The sequence below is a fragment of the Aspergillus vadensis genome (assembly GCF_003184925.1).
Source record: "Aspergillus vadensis CBS 113365 unplaced genomic scaffold BO88scaffold_5, whole genome shotgun sequence".
NCBI lineage: Eukaryota > Fungi > Ascomycota > Eurotiomycetes > Eurotiales > Aspergillaceae > Aspergillus > Aspergillus vadensis.
The window spans coordinates 1,525,938-1,541,467 of record NW_020292043.1 but is presented as its reverse complement, the minus strand read 5'-3'; the positions used below and the strand labels follow the sequence as shown (position 1 = coordinate 1,541,467).

Genomic DNA, 15,530 nt, shown 5'->3' with positions numbered 1-15,530 from the left:
CGGGACTAGGGATCGGCTACTTCTCCGATATTGTCGAGGGAATTGAAAGGGGCCGCCGAACCTCCTTGATCCAAAATCACCTCTTATTCCATGTTCCACGATCTTTTCATTCCGCCCCAGTCACACGAAAACACTCTTCCGAAGGACAGTTGTGTTTTATAACCTGTACTCTTTTGCCCCTTCATTTCCAACCCATCAACTCCCGTTGGGGTTGCAAAAATCCAAGATCTCCACTCCAGTCTAATGTAAGTTCTCTATCTGCGAGTCAGACTTCTAAGAAAAGGCCTATTCTAAAGGTTTGCGAAGACAGCAAGATGATTGTGACGCGCGGAATATCATTGACAAACTTTGTCGTGGCATCATCGGCACTCGCATTCCAAGTTTTTGTCCTGTATCCATGGCACAAGCAGCTCGATGACGGATTCGAGGCTCTTAAGAAAGAGCACCTCCGAGTCCTAAAGTCTCTCGAACAGCTACAGCATGACAGCCGGAAGCAGCTTGACGAACGATTGGCTTAAGATATGGATGGATCACTACGGCGAAATGAGGCGATAGAATAGACGAGTTGGGTTAATCAAACGCGGCATAGACACGGCCTCCTTCTCGATAGTAATGTCGGATTACATGAGCCAACGAAAATATATACTGAGGACAATGTACAGGGGTCTTACAATGAGCTTATCGAGTGTCTTGTACTTTCCAGATTTGAAACAGCGATGTAGTACTGCCTTGAAAGTCGAGAGCTTGTAACATTAGCCACTCTTGAATTGACGGACGAGCGACGCAAGCAATGTGTTAATTGAACTACGATGCATCATTTTTCGAGGAAATGACCGCCGCAGAAATTGAAGGTTTTTTTTTTTTGGTTCGCATACGGCCGCGATGATCGGAGTGAACTCCGGTCCGGTCGGCCTTGGTTAAAGACACACCCATAGCCCCCCTTGGGTAATAAACCGATAGGCGTAAGGTAGTATAATGCGGGCATTGATATTGCGCGCATCATTGGTCAATGTGGGTCTTTCCAGTGTATCCAAAAATACGAACCCCTTTTGGTTCATCTGGACGGAGATGGTTCGTATCAGTCGGATCCGACTGATAAGGAACCTTGGGTCAATCATTGCCCCAATGGACAGGGAGAAGGAATGCAGACCGAGGGATGAAGAAGCGGTCCTTGCTACCAAGTACGTAGGCTCTTCCAAACTTCCTTATTCCTGCGTAGACAACATTTGTACAGCTTTCTAAACTTCCGCCTAACTAAATGATTCTCCTGTTGTGTGACTCGTCAGCCGCCATTGTCAAGATCTATAGTACCACACGCATTATTTCCAAACGTCGGGAACCTAAGGGTTCGGCACCCAGACAATCAAAGTCTTACTCATCGGAGAGTGCAGATACATGCGCTGTGTGGCACCAGGGGGCCCACCTGAAGAGAAAGCTAGTAGACCTCATAAGAGTCGATGATATACGATGATAACCGATCATGGATGCATGTATTGCGGTAATTCGTACAAGTATTGATCACATCTCTGACCTCTGTCCCAATAACACTGTAGTTGTTGCGGGTAATGCTGTCTTTAACCCACCGGCCTGACCAGAGTATGACATCGAAGGTGGCACATACCTGGAGACCAGAATATATTTTTGATCATGGTTTCCGTAGCGATAGGGAAGGTCGCATTGTGTAACCACTGTATAAATATACGCGACAAATGAGTAATCTGTCTGAAGCTTCCTGCTCAGTCATGTCGGACAAAACGTAGGCATCTTAGTGTCTGTAGCCTGAACAATTAGTATGATGCAGGCCATAAGATTGTGTAACATTAGCTCTAGTTTGTCAGGCAGTTATCTAACATGAATATAACACCGTCGACAGGTAAAGAATAAACCTGATTCTGCGAGGTTGAGTCGTTGTTTGGTTTAGTAATCTGGTTATTATGTGGCACAAAAGCCGTTGCAGTGTGGAAATAGGGGCACTTCGCCAGAACCTTGTAGTGGACAGATGATGTAGCAGACATGTGATGAATAAAGCCGGAGAGGAAGTTATTTACATGACTTATAGCTTCAGTTAGGATGGTAGTATTTTCCTTTGGTGTATTGATGATGGTCACCGTGTGTGTAATAGGTGAATCCATGTATCTAACACTCCAAAACGTGTGATGTTGAAGGTCATTACTGCTTAGCCATCACCATATGACTTCATCGTATGCAACAATCAATGTAAACTTATCAAAAATCCATAGAAATAGCACTGGCATAAAAAGGCCACCTGTCATGACGAGGTACGGGGCTACTAAGCAGCGAATTTCCCAACCAACTGACACAGGCTTTCCAAATTCAGAAATAGAAACACAAACTCAAGTAAAATGAAATCACAATCGAATGCCCTAAGGAAAGAGGCACATAGCGGGTCGCAATAATACATCTGACCATTACTGCTTACCCTAGCGCGTGAATTTTCATACCCACATAAACATATTAGGTCAATCTTGCTTACCCCCGATCCAACTTTCCTTGGAGGCTGCCATCGTCTAACAAGCTGCCAAACATTGCAGCTTCATACAAGTAGTTGACCTGGAGTGCATGCTGACAGGCATGGGCTATTAACCAGGTCATCTCGCTGACCAGTCCCGCTGAGTATGTTGATGCTATTGCCACTGAAAGGCATTCAACCAGGTTCCGTTCCTTGTCCTCATCAACAACACCGGCTGAGGCATATTGCAGTATCGCTGGTGATAGCAACCACCATAAATACGAAAGACTGGGATCATCCCACGACTTCAATCGCTTTTGTACATGATCGCAGTATTCATGCCCATCGCAAGGACTCTGAAGAGGTCGACTGAAACCCGTCGTCCGGTAATCAGGATCGAATGTTTCGCCAAAGTCAGCCTCCCTCTGCTCAGTATATGTCTTCCGCACTTTGTGGTAGCCGAGCAATGCCCTGCGAAGAAAGTTATGCCGATCATTGAGGATATGCCAGACGTAAAGGTCCATGCATATCTTAGCGCTTGGGTCAGACCAACGCTCAGTCAACATCCTTGCACTGTTTTGTACACATGCATCATAGGCACATCTCAGGTTTTCCTCAGTAATGACCCCAGCATCGCAAATATCTGCTGTATTCAACAGTGCATTTAGTAGCTCTGAATTGACAAGATCAGATCCAACGTCCACGATGTCGGTTAATGGAACACTCTGCATCAAGTCATGTGCTGTAGCCGCACAATCGAAGCCGCGTGCTATTGCCTCAACACCACATGGCCAGATAGAACTCTCGCAAATCCATAAAGGTAGCGCTTGGTCACGATTGACCCGTGCTACCTTACCCGAGAGGTGTGTGACGTATTGCTCTTCTAGCGATGTCTTTTCTCTCATGTATCGCAGGGCCAAACCTGCGGCGGTCCTTCGATCTCTGCCGCCTAGCGTAACTAGCGCATGAGGGTCGTGGATCGCATGTTCGATGGTGCTAACAAAGTCTGGAAACACATGATGATAGGCATGCTCCCAATAGAAAATCATGTCAAGACAATAATTCGAGTAGAGTGTGTGGGCATCGTAGGCTCCACACAGCATATTGAACAGACCACAGCCGAAGAATGCGGCCCGAGTTAACAGCGGCTCAGGCCAGTCCTGTGCATTTAGAAGTTCGATGACCTTGTCTGGCACTCGTGCCAAGCCGCTGCCTTTAGATGGCAATACACGTCCAGCACGATGTTGATCCGTTCGCCATTGTTGCAGTTCTGGCGATAGCTTGAGATCAACTAGATGACGATGTGGAATCTTTGATCCCCCATGTTCATCTATCGCCTTGAAAACGGAATTCAGCTTTTCCAAACCGCAAGTCACAATCCCGTCCAGTCGAAGAAGGGAACAGTCACCCATTAGATTCCGACATTCTTCATATCCGCTTACTGGAAGAGGTTCTGGGACATCTTTATTGCCCCAGAAATAAGGTGTCAACTGCTTGACAGGTTGGGCAGGCTGCATCGTCGTCTCTAAAAACCTTTCTTGCGGCAAATCCTGCTGATCTCCATTTCTAGCAGACATTTCGAGTCAGTTGGAATAAGACAGTGGTATTGAAGAGCGGTTTAGCATTCACTGTTCTGCGCTTCCTCTTTTATATGAGTATATGGACTGGCGCTGACATAGCTGATAATCGTAAACTTTGTAGGCCTTTGTTGCATTCCTGGGTCCAAAGAAGAACTGATAATAACCACAACTAATCTCCTGGCCACACAAGATCCAAGTACTAGTCACTAGTGAAGCACCATCACTAATTAGGAGACCCTTGGGTTTGCGTCCCGTAAGGGACTCAATGTCCAATGTCTCTAGATGGCTACAGACATGAAGTCCTATATCTCAAATTCCATATTTAGTTCTAGCCTCTTCGATGATGTTAGGTGCTGAATCAAAAGCGGCAATCCGGCTTGTCGTCTGCCCAATTGTCAGCGACTTGGCGGAGTGGTGAAGGTCTCGTGTGCTACTCAGAATCGGTGCTCGTCCTTATTGAGAATGTTATGATCTGCAAGGAAAAACCGTGGTGTTGCTACTTCCAACGAGCCAATCATAGTTGTTGTCGAAATGCAACGCTCTTGAAAAGGTAATTATTCATACTCAAGACCTTGGTCATCACAGCATAGTACAACGTGAACCACAATCATGTGGCCCCATCTTGTAATAATATACAGAATCATATTTAACTTTTTAAAACAGATATAAGAATTGTATCACAGACAATAGATCCTTATGTGTATATGAATATATGTAGTGATCGACAATCAGGAAAAAGATATAAATGATCTCCAAGATTTTGAGAACATCTCGTATAAATCAGTAATTAAATATTTCATTTATTATTGATGGAATGAAGATAGCTCATATTGATAGTATGTATCTGGAGATAAAAAAAGAAAAAGAAAAATAGAAAAAGGTTTTTCAGACCTATCATTCATATGTTACTGACAAAGTCTGATACCCTATATATGACTGGGATATGTGAAATTGAGAAAGTGCTTTTAAGATAGTATAACAGGATGAGCCGCGCGATCGTGGTTTATGTCATATGACACGCGTTTTGAAGATCCCTATGACACCACCAGAGGTACTTGGCTGTATGGACTACAGATGATTGGCGTCATTGATTAATTCAGACAAGTGGTTATTCTTACTAGAAGAAATGCCACAGCCTCACCATACGGTAGAGTCCGATTGGATCCGTTTTTAAAACAAACACTCAGTTCATGTCCTCTCTTTTTCTCAGATTCACTGGCAGTGGGGTCTTGACCCAGACAGCATATGTCTCCTGATCCTCCCAGCGTCCGAGGGGCCCCTCAGGCTGCATGTCAAAGTGATACAGAATTTTGCCTAGAATAAGGAAGATCTCCATGCGTGCCAGATTCTGACCAATACAGTCCCGGGGGCCTTGTAGGAATGGTTGCGTAGCATGCCGCCGGTCCTTTTCGAAGGGGTCATTCGGCGGAGATGAAACCGACTGGCGCGAGTTGAGCCAGCGCTCAAGGTGGAAGGCCTGAGGGTCGGTATAGTTCTGTGGGGAGACATTGGCAGCCCATTGCATGTAGGAGACAACGGTCTGTAATTCATCGTTAGCTTCTATGAGTCTAGATTGTCTCATTCTCCGTTCTAAGCCAGAGCGGGCATGCAATTAATGAGAAAGGTGCCAACAAAATTGACTTACCCCCTCTGTGAAATACTCCCCATTAATGGTGTGGCCCCCAATGGGAACCAGTCGAGTTAAACCCAGGGGCACGGGGGAGGTGAGGCGAATGCCTTCCTTGATCGCTGCTTCTAGTATGGGGAGCCTGAGCAGGGTGGACACATTTATCTGATCAGCAGAGAGAAATGCACCGCGCACCTCGCTCGTCACGCGATCCATTGTTTTTGGATTTCGAAGGAGGTGGAAGAGAATGCCAGTGATGGCGGTTTGAAGTGTGTGGCTCCCAGCAACGATGAGGGTCGCAGCGTTCACTACCATCTCGTCTTCGGAGATTTCCCGGCGGGATTGCTGCTGCAGAAGATGTGCTAGGAAATCCGGCCTAATAACCCCTGCGGCATCATTTCCTCCCGTACTGGCATCGCTTTCCAGCTGCTGCAACCGGCGCTTCACCTTTTCCTTGGTTGTGGCTTGGTGCTGGGCCATGAGGACTCCCGCAGACTTGGGTAGGCGCTTGACGAGGTAGTTGAACAACCAGGGATAGAAGCGGCAGGAGGCTAGCTGGACTTTGGCTTTGAGCGAGTAGACGAGTTGGCCCACCCATTCGTGGTAGCGTTGATTGTCCAAACAGCCAAAATCGTCGCCGAAGCTTAGCTTGCAGACGATATCAAAGGTGCAGAAGCTGATCCACTCTTGCAGATCAACACTTTGCGTAGCTAATTTGCTCTGGGACTGCATTTGGGTGATCATCTTGTCGACGTAGCTGGCAACGAGCGGCTCCTGGGCGCTTAAGGCCTGGCTGCTGAAGGCGGCCGCATAGGCCTTGCGGAGTCGTGTGTGGTCAGCATCGCCCGCATCGAGAATGCTAATGGGCTGCCCTGGCCTTGGAGGTGCCTGGCGGATAGGATCTTTGGGAAGTGACTTGAATCCGCCGCCACTCGGTCGGCGCTGATAGATGTCCTTGACGGTGTCGGGGTTGATGAAGGACACCTCATTTGGGGCAACGCGGACGGTCTCGCCATAAACCTCGTGGAACGATTTTATTTTGTGGGCTAGCTTGCCATTCCGGAATGCTAGCATATACGGCACACGGGTTAAGGCCCAGAGAAGCGGTCCATTGTACCGAGATAGCGGGTGGAAGTAAAGCCGCTTCAGGGCCAAGAGGATGGGAAGCTAGAAGGCGTGGGTCAGAGAAGGGGACACTCTTCGTGGTTTCGGCCCCCATCAGGGCTGGGGACGGCTGAACTCACAAGGAGCAGGGTGATCAGGGTGGCAGTGATGGACGACGGGATTGCCATGGTTTCAACATGCACTCAGCTACAACACCAGATAGTAAGAAGTCACAGGAATTGGGACCGACAGAGGAGGCAGCGCCTGCAGGGGAAGAGGTGCCGTTTGTTTAATAAAGGCCGCCCCCAAAAGTACAGGCCCATGACCTAAACTCAATTCCGCCGTCGTCTCCACAGACATGCATTACAAATAATCCTATACAATTCACCCACCGTTAGGTGGCTGTTCCATGCGGGTGAGAATTTAGTGTCACTGTTAGCGTGGCGGGAAAGAAAGCTACAAACAACCAATTTCGCGGTCCCGAAAGCGCCTCGCATGGTCTCCTCCGAATCCAAGAGCGATAAGAGCCTTCGGCTTGCCCTACGTTGACCACTCCAACGACTCTCTTGATCCTCATCATTATCACCCCATTCTTGATTCGACATTCCAAATTGTTCTTTTGCGGTTCACGATGATTCAATCAATCCTTCCATCAATGATCGACCAGACGTTCCGGTATTACGTTACCATCGCCGGTCTGTCACTCATATACTTTGTGATCCAACACTGGCTCCGCACAAAGGTTGGAAATGCCGCCTTCAGTGCCCCTTTCGTTGGACTCAAGTATGCTTGGTTGGCTCGGTTTCAGTTTTTCTTTTCGGCCAAGTCGATCTTGCACGAGGGTTACACGAAGTACAAGAACAGGCCGTGGAAGCTCACTGGAAACGATGTCATCGTGCTGCCTCAGAAGTACCTAGAGGAGATCCGCAAGCTGCCTCCAAATCGCGCAAATGCAATGAAGGCAAATCTGGACAACATGCAGAGCAAATACACACATCTGGATGTGCTGAATTCGACACGCCTGTTCGTCGATGTGCTCAAGTGGAAGGTGAACCCACAGTTGGCGATCTTAATACCAACGGTGCGAAAGGAGCTAGATGTGGCCTTTGCACACGAGCTACCTCCAAACATCAGCGAGGATGAATGGACAAGCGTCCCAGCATTCCACACTCTCCACCGGATCGTTGGACGCATCTCAGCTCGCATTTTCGGCGGCCATGAGCTGCGAGATGACAATCGCTGGGTCGCCTCGGCCGAGGGCTACCTCAATAACATATTCATTACTGCTATCTCCATCCGACTGGTGCCCTATGGGTTTAAGACGCTTGCCTCCTGGTTGCTGCCCTGCTCGTGGGAGATTTCGTGGCGCTTCTGGCGCGCAAAACGTATTCTACTGCCATACATCCGCTACAGAAAGCAGATATACGCGGAGCGCCGTGATGAGATCCAACGCAAGGGCAAATCCGAGTTTCCAGACGTGCTTCAGTATCTCATTGAAGCCGCCAAGGGCAAAGATGCCGAGCCGCTGCGGCTAGCGTCTATGGTACTTGCTCTTTCCCTAGCCTCCAACCACACAACCGCCATGGCTTTGACGGAAACCTTGTACGACCTTTGTGCCTACCCAGAGTATCAGGATGAGCTCCGCCAGGAAGTCCTCGATGCCTTGGAGGTTGATGGCGGATGGGAAAAGACCACCCTTCTGCGTATGCGCAAGCTCGACAGCTTCATGAAGGAATCTCAACGCATGAACCCCCCAAGTCTCAGTATGAATGACCCCATCTCTTCGCGCAATTCAGCCTAACCGTTTTAACGTACTACTTTAGTGGGATACAAGCGTCAATTTACCGACGAGATTGAGCTTAGTGATGGCTTACACCTGCCGGCAGGCTCACACGTCGAATTTCCTATCGTCCCGATCCAGCACGACAGCGTAGAGGATCCCACACGATTCGACGGACTGCGCTACTACAGGTTACGTCAGAGCCGCAGCGAGACCTACCGTCATCAGTTCGCAACGACCAGTCCAACCAGCTTGCATTTTGGGCACGGGCAGAATTCATGTCCAGGGCGCTTCATGGCTTCGAATGTTATCAAAATGGTCCTCGGCACGCTGTTGACCGAGTTCGAGTTCAAGCTCGAGCAGCCGGGACGTCCCAAGGGGCTCCACCCATTCGAGTTCAATTTTCCTAGTCATAGTGCTAAGCTGATGCTGCGCCGACGGCGTAAGCCCGTGGGGGTGGCAGGGAAGCGGGAGGCATGAGCCATGACAGGTGGGGATGGTTGGAGGAAGGGGCTAGTAGTTACCGAGCCTTCACTCGCTCTTAGTTTTGCCATTTCCAATCCGATGCTCCTTCACTCAATGGAGACGTTTAAGTCAATTAATCATTTATTTTTCCAGTTGACTATGGCGATTGTGCATTGCCCGTTGGACAATCCAAGGGGGCAGTGTCCTGCGGGCCCCTCAACAGCCCGTATGGTGGGCCTGGTGAGCGGGATGGGTTATCTAGTTACCTTTAGGGTTCATCCCGCAGTGTCCTTGCGTCAGCCCCGCAGGACGCCCACTCTCAATCAGCTTGCCCACAAAGTGGCTTACGTTGGCAACTCAGCCTAATATGTCGATCATGTAGATTGAATCCTCCCCCCTTTTTAAGCGAAGCACGGAGATACAAACTAAAAAAACTCTGCGCGCATGTTGATTAGTTTCGATCCACGAAATTTGGCGAGAATAGCCGGTTAGCCCACCGAGCTAACGCTAGTAAATATACTGTGTACACTCTGTAACATGAGGATGCTGAGGATATTCATATTGTAATTTGAATACAGGCCACTGGCGTTCGTTAGTGCCAGTTTCCAACTGTTTGCTGCTTGCAGGATCAACGAATCGGGTGCTAGAACCTGTACAAAGTACCTGGGTGTGGGGATGCAGATCCCTGGGTTGGTCTCTCCGGTTACGGAATCGGATGGCTGAGCCGCCAATCCAGGCTGACTGATTCTCAGGCAGCCCCGCCGAATTGCACTTAGCGAGACATGGAGTATATGCCATACTGATTGGAATTCTTTATCCCAAGAGTCCGAGACTTGGCCCCGGCCTTCTACATCGTAGCGCCTAAACAACATCGGACCGATGGCACTACGCCCACCATTCCGCCCAAGCGACAACGTCTACCACTCCACTCCCACAAAGCCATGTCAACAACTCCTCATCAATAGTCTGCATGTTCATGCAACAACCGTCACATCTTTCAATCTGCTGATAGCTACCTACTAGGTAAGTAAATTCCGTACTCATCCCACTGGGCAAATGTGCCTTTGCCAGTTACTGAAGGCTCCGCTGCTTAGCCGAAACAACAATCTGAACTCCTCAGCCAGCTTTGCGATCAGACACCCCAGCCCCGTCCACCTCACCACGCTCTTCCTCGCCCATCTCATCAGTGGGACGGTGTTTGCTATCGCCATCACCCTCCGTAGTAGGCCGGACACCGGTCTTTCCAGCTATGGAGATCGGCGGTGCCAACACACCGGCCACCACTGCCGCCCCACAGAGGGCCAGGGTCAGAATCCAAGCACCATGGATCCCGGCCAAATATGCCCGACGAACCCCCTGCAATTCTGCCTCGCCAAATACGCTTTGTAGCTCCGACGCCCCAGCTTCCAACACTGCTGTCGCCGATGTCCCCGGCGCATACTGGGCCAATTTCTGGATCACCTGGTTGGAAAAGATGCTTTCGCCCGCCGCGATCCCGATGACGCCACTGCCTAGTTGAAAGACTTGATTGGTGAGGGTCAGTAAAATAGGAGGCAAAAAGGAAGAGAAAGAAAGAAAGCAAGGTGCTTGAAAAGCAGGGAGTAGAGTCGGAACGTAGGGATTGGGATTAAAGGATGACAGGCGGGCAACATTGATGGGGAGGGACAAACAAGCAAGCATGGGGTAACAGAAAGTGATCGCCGTGTCTCCAGTGTCTCCATAAAAGCAGACGGGCTGGTGAAACACACTAGGAAGAAAGAGGAAGGTGCTTACACAAAACGAGGGCAGTCACCGTGGCCAGCTCTTTTTGGTCCACAAATGCTTGCACAGCCGTCACTGGGACTTGAACGCAGATCCCATCTCCAGCCCCAGCCAGGATCTGATAACCGATGATTCTAGAGGAAGAGGTGTTGATGTCCAAGGTGTAGATCAAACCGGAGCCGATGGTCACTATACCCGCGCCCGCGAGGAGGAAAGGTTGGTAGTATCCGACCTTATTGAGGACGCCGCCAGCCAGCATCGTGAAAACGGCTGTACAGGGAAACCGAAGCGCAACAGTCAGGATCTGGTTGAGATGCACATATATCGGGAGAAGGGAAATGCATACATGTGGGAACTATATATGCTAGGAGGAGAATTCCGCTGCGTTCTGGCGAGGCATTCTTGATCGCCTGGAAGTAGAGAGGAAGGTAGTAGACGCGGATATAGTTGGCTGCGTTGAGGCTACCATGCTGAGTTAGCGTAGTGACTGAGTTGCCAGTAATTTTCACCTACAAGAATACGAAAATGCAACACATAAAGACGCCGCGGTTACGCAGGTATCGCGACGCAACCAGTGCTTCATCCCCCTGGAACCACTCCACGGCCGCAAAAAGTAGCGTCAATAGGATCCACCCGACCAGTAGGCCGATGGGCTGCGACGAATTCCAAGACTTGGTAATTCCACCGTATTCCAGCGCCAATAGATAGCATATAAGGGCACCAGTCATGACGAAGCAGCCCGGGAGATCCAACTTGAGGAGAATTTCCAGCACCGGCGTAGGAGCCGGTCGGTGGCTTTGAGGGAGGCGTAAAGTCAGCAAAAGTGCGGCAACAGCCACACCCCCAAGAGGAAGATTGATGTAGAAACTAGATGAAACAGGACAGATTGCAATATTAGTTCTTGGAGAGTGTCTGCAAGGCCTAGAGAAGCCATTACTACTCACCACCATCGCCAAGTCACATTGGACGTGAAGGCCCCTCCAATCAAGGGGCCGGCAACACTTGCGATTGTGAAAATGATGCCATTCAGGCCGTAGAAAATCGGAACTTTTTCAGGTTGTACAATGTGGGCTATAATAATATAAGTGCCCGATATCACACCAGCACCACCAAAGCCCGCGACTGCACGGCCAGCAATGAATCCGGCACTGTTCTTGGACACCGCTGGTACTGGCTTAGAATCTTTGTCCAAAAAAAAAAAAAAAAGAAAAAAGACATTCAGGAGAGAGAGGCAGACATACCACACCCAAGTGTTCCCAACTCGAAGCTCAAGATTGCCGTAATGAAAATGTACTTTATCGGACAGTATCGATACAGCTTGCCCCAGAATGTTTGGAAGCAACACATTGTGAGGAAGAAAGCCGAGCCATACCAGCCTACGTCGTTGAGGCTATGGAAATCATGTGTAATTCGTGGGACGGCCGTGGAGATAATTGTCTGTGGGCAGGGTATTAACGGGAACTGGGTGCAAAGAGAAAGATGATAATCTCGACGTACCAGATCCAAGGCAGTCTTAATGTGATCATACAATCGTTAGTCCAGAATCTCAACTGTAATCTGTTTTTGTAAAGAAGGGAAGCCGAATGCCTACCAGAAGCATTGCAAGCAGAAGGGCTAGTATGGTGACTATGAATTGATATTTGGACATCCGCCCTGTCGCCACGAGCTTGTCCTTTTTCTCGAGGGAGGGGGAACAGTCACCGCTGGACTTGTCAATGCTGGCCATCGCGAAAGATATGCGAAAAAATAATAATGTAGAGCAGTAAGAACCAGTGATCAATGTGTGGGGATTATATGGAAAGTTTTCAGAGCGTGGTTGTAGAATTCTGATGACTGAGGATGGTTATCTGTGGCTTAGACTGTGCGGACGGGTCGATCGGGTACAAAGAAACTTTTAGACCTACGACAAGGAGACTCCGTCCGCCCCCAATGAGCACTAAGTCGACCTGCATATACATGCATCAGCTCAGGCTCCGCCAGTTAGCCAAACTCCTGGCGAGAGTCTGAAGGACATATCTATTTAGATGAGCCCGCACTCGTGTTCTTTCCTTCACCTTCCAGATCTAGTATTATTCTTACATTATAATCATGTCCACTCTTTCCCCAAGCGAGATCGCCTATGAGAAGGCTCACATCAATGAGACACGACAGCCTGCTTGCTATGGTGTTGTTATCACATTTTATATCATCGCAATCATCCTGGTGGTGATTCGCTTGGCCGTCCGGCGACTACAAAAGACGATGCCTAGTCTGGACGACTATCTGTCTATCGCAGGCATCATATTTCTGATACCGTTCATAAGTGCCACTCTTGGAGGTCAGTACAGTCGCTTGCAACCGACTCACTAGAGTACTGATCGCAACCACAGAGGTCGCCAATGGTATCGGTCGGCATAGCATAACCGTGACTACCCATGAGTCCATCATGCAGATGAAGGTGAGTATCAGCGAAAATGTCAACAAACAGAGACCTATTGCAGCTGACAGGAACATAGTGGGAAGTAGTCAACTTGTACTCATACACAATGTCCATTACAACCATAAAGTTATCGATCCTGGCGCTTCTGGGTCGTATCTTCGTTACTGCTCCGCGCAGCTTCCATATCTGCATCTATATATTGGCTTGCTGGATGGTACTCTGGGCGATTGCCTTAATCTTCGCCTACAGCTTTCAGTGCCGACCATTCTCGAGCCAGTGGAGTCTCAGTGAAAACTGTAGCTCAAGTTTGAAACTCGAATACTCCGCCAGTATATTGAACGCCGTTCACGACGTGATGATGTTTTGCCTCCCGCAGCGGATCATTTGGAATCTTCATCTTGCCGCCCGCAAAAAGCTGGCCGTGAGCATATCGTTTTTTATCGGACTCATGTAAGTCATATCCTTCTATTTAGTTTTACCATTCACACTCGAGGAACCCGGGCTAATTGGTAACGTAGCGCCACGCTGATGGCATTGTTGAAGATAGCTTACATTCAAGGTGCACCCGGCACAAGCCACAAATCGGATTTGTGTAAGCCTTTGAATCTCATGTTACCACCAAAGCTCTTCCAACTCTTACGCAGGAGCTTTATCTAACATATGTATAACCTATTGTAGATGCCATCGCCCCGGCCCTCATTTTTAACGCTATGGAGCCTCTTCTCGCCTCCATTTGCTCCTGCCTTCCAGCCATCCCGTATTTCTTCCGCCACGTGCGACTAGACAGCTTCTATCAGCTCTCAAGCCTATTCCGCTCTAGCAGGAGCGTCAATGACTCGAAGGGGTCCGCAATCAACATTGGCAGGAATAACAGGCACTATCCTTCCTCCAACGGGGCGTCGACAGAGTCCATTACCGAGCTGACAAAACGCTCCGGGGAGGAGGTCTAGTCTCATCGGGTGGCAAAGTTGCACTAATTTTCTCACTTGTGGGATTATGAGGCCTGTGCTTGTGAGCGCGGAAAGGGACAGACGGAAAGCGGACCCCGATTGCGGGTAGAAGACGAGTTGCCTTTTCAGTCTTAGTCTGACTTCGATGTTTTGGTTTAGCACGGATGTATGCAGCCTGCTTCTGCATGGTAGACCGCTTGAAGCGTCCTCTGTACAGCCCCAATACTAGCCTTGTTAGGCACTCATTCCTAGTGGCTCAAGTTTCATCGTTAACCACGCTGTATACCAATCTTTACGGTTTTCTCCGCAAGCATGATTTGTTTGCTGCGATAAATCAAATTTAGTGGTAATAAGTCATTACCGAGCCTAAACCACTAGTGGCAACTTCCAATCAGGCTAGATACAAAGTAGTCAGATGCGTGCTTGTCACACATTTTGTGTGATAAAAATGGCCCCCATAGTGATCGGCATTACGTGCATATCTAGCTAAGCTACTGAGCAGACATTCTTATTCGACAGCCTTGCCTTCCGCAACCCAAACCTCCTCATATCCCACCCTTCTTACCACGGAGGCCTTGTCAATCAGTTTGACCTCGCTTGGCTCCACTACCTCTGTATAGTATGGATCCGCGCGCAGGCGGCCCAGAATGTCCCAATTTTCCAACAGGATCTCCGCATGTCCATCAAACGACTCCATCACCTGATCTCCACTGGCGTGCCCCTGCCCCAGGTACTGCTTGGCCATGTCCGGCGGGGTGTGGAACTGGTTGAAGGACGAATGTTAGCAATGAAATAGCCCCTAAGTATACTTTGACAGAAGTCTTCACGGGACATACCAGAGTATAGCGGTATACCCCATGCCGTGCCAACCAAACTTTCAACAGTTGAGCGTGAGTAGTGGTCCATGTGCTTGTGAGGTGGGAACAGAGTGAAGATGTCAGCAAACTCTCTCCAATGTAGGTTGGGGATAAACTCGGAGCCAATCTCACTGGTGAAAATCCTCCACGGTGAGGGACGGATGCCGCTTGACATAAGTGTCGAAGCGAATCAAACGATTGTTAGTTGTCATATCCGTAGAGATTACCTGCAAACAGGGGCTGTGCGCGTTGGGGTCAGAAATGGGAGAGTAAAGTGCCAAGGTAGGGAATGTGAGATTGTTTAATGAAGTCGGAGTAGCGCGACCCTTATCTTATGTGGTTTCCCGCGAGGACGGAATACTTAGCACGAAGTAGCCACCTGTCCGTGCCTAGAGAACCGGTTCAGATTACCCAAAGCGGAAGTTTTACCTGGCAAGCCAATGTGCCTTGTTGCCCACGGTTGACTCACGCAGTAGAATGCGGGACGAGGAGGGGGTGTACGGGCACTAGCGAAAAG

At 49.1% G+C, this 15,530-nt stretch overlaps 7 protein-coding genes across 7 annotated transcripts; 3 read left to right on the top strand and 4 right to left on the bottom strand.

Moving 5' to 3' along the window:
* The first annotated feature begins 64 nt into the window (after window positions 1-64).
* On the top strand, window positions 65-830 carry BO88DRAFT_403162 (uncharacterized protein). The gene is made up of 2 exons (XM_025706296.1): window positions 65-245; window positions 307-830. Exon 2 carries the CDS (start codon window positions 315-317, stop codon window positions 516-518), a length of 204 nt encoding a protein of 67 aa, XP_025565679.1. The 5' UTR covers window positions 65-245; window positions 307-314; the 3' UTR covers window positions 519-830.
* A 1,815-nt stretch (window positions 831-2,645) lies between these two features.
* Window positions 2,646-3,987, bottom strand: BO88DRAFT_423679 (uncharacterized protein; the record flags this gene model as incomplete). Its single annotated transcript, XM_025708665.1, has 2 exons — window positions 2,646-2,688; window positions 2,774-3,987. 2 exons carry the CDS (start codon window positions 3,985-3,987, stop codon window positions 2,646-2,648), a joined length of 1,257 nt encoding a protein of 418 aa, XP_025565678.1.
* Window positions 3,988-4,359: 372 nt separating this feature from the next.
* Window positions 4,360-6,992, bottom strand: BO88DRAFT_486318 (cytochrome P450; the record flags this gene model as incomplete). Its single annotated transcript, XM_025712428.1, has 4 exons — window positions 6,922-6,992; window positions 5,696-6,844; window positions 5,267-5,590; window positions 4,360-4,434 (listed from the first exon to the last, which is right to left on the bottom strand). Exons 1-4 carry the CDS (start codon window positions 6,967-6,969, stop codon window positions 4,360-4,362), a joined length of 1,596 nt encoding a protein of 531 aa, XP_025565677.1. The 5' UTR covers window positions 6,970-6,992.
* A 444-nt stretch (window positions 6,993-7,436) lies between these two features.
* Window positions 7,437-9,041, top strand: BO88DRAFT_451554 (cytochrome P450; the record flags this gene model as incomplete). Its single annotated transcript, XM_025710639.1, has 2 exons — window positions 7,437-8,544; window positions 8,605-9,041. The coding sequence occupies 2 exons, from the start codon at window positions 7,437-7,439 to the stop codon at window positions 9,039-9,041; spliced, it is 1,545 nt and encodes a 514-aa protein (XP_025565676.1).
* Window positions 9,042-10,142: 1,101 nt separating this feature from the next.
* BO88DRAFT_486317 (MDR family MFS transporter) lies at window positions 10,143-12,513 on the bottom strand (the record flags this gene model as incomplete). The annotated part of the gene is made up of 8 exons (XM_025712427.1): window positions 10,143-10,549; window positions 10,800-11,057; window positions 11,134-11,249; window positions 11,301-11,654; window positions 11,732-11,951; window positions 12,029-12,224; window positions 12,285-12,299; window positions 12,379-12,513. The coding sequence occupies 8 exons, from the start codon at window positions 12,511-12,513 to the stop codon at window positions 10,143-10,145; spliced, it is 1,701 nt and encodes a 566-aa protein (XP_025565675.1).
* Window positions 12,514-12,875: 362 nt separating this feature from the next.
* On the top strand, window positions 12,876-14,157 carry BO88DRAFT_486316 (uncharacterized protein; the record flags this gene model as incomplete). Its single annotated transcript, XM_025712426.1, has 5 exons — window positions 12,876-13,104; window positions 13,157-13,224; window positions 13,283-13,656; window positions 13,725-13,798; window positions 13,885-14,157. 5 exons carry the CDS (start codon window positions 12,876-12,878, stop codon window positions 14,154-14,156), a joined length of 1,017 nt encoding a protein of 338 aa, XP_025565674.1.
* Window positions 14,158-14,664: 507 nt separating this feature from the next.
* BO88DRAFT_486315 (EthD domain-containing protein) lies at window positions 14,665-15,287 on the bottom strand (the record flags this gene model as incomplete). The annotated part of the gene is made up of 3 exons (XM_025712425.1): window positions 15,146-15,287; window positions 14,993-15,065; window positions 14,665-14,919 (listed from the first exon to the last, which is right to left on the bottom strand). The coding sequence occupies exons 1-3, from the start codon at window positions 15,223-15,225 to the stop codon at window positions 14,665-14,667; spliced, it is 408 nt and encodes a 135-aa protein (XP_025565673.1). The 5' UTR covers window positions 15,226-15,287.
* Window positions 15,288-15,530: the final 243 nt, after the last annotated feature.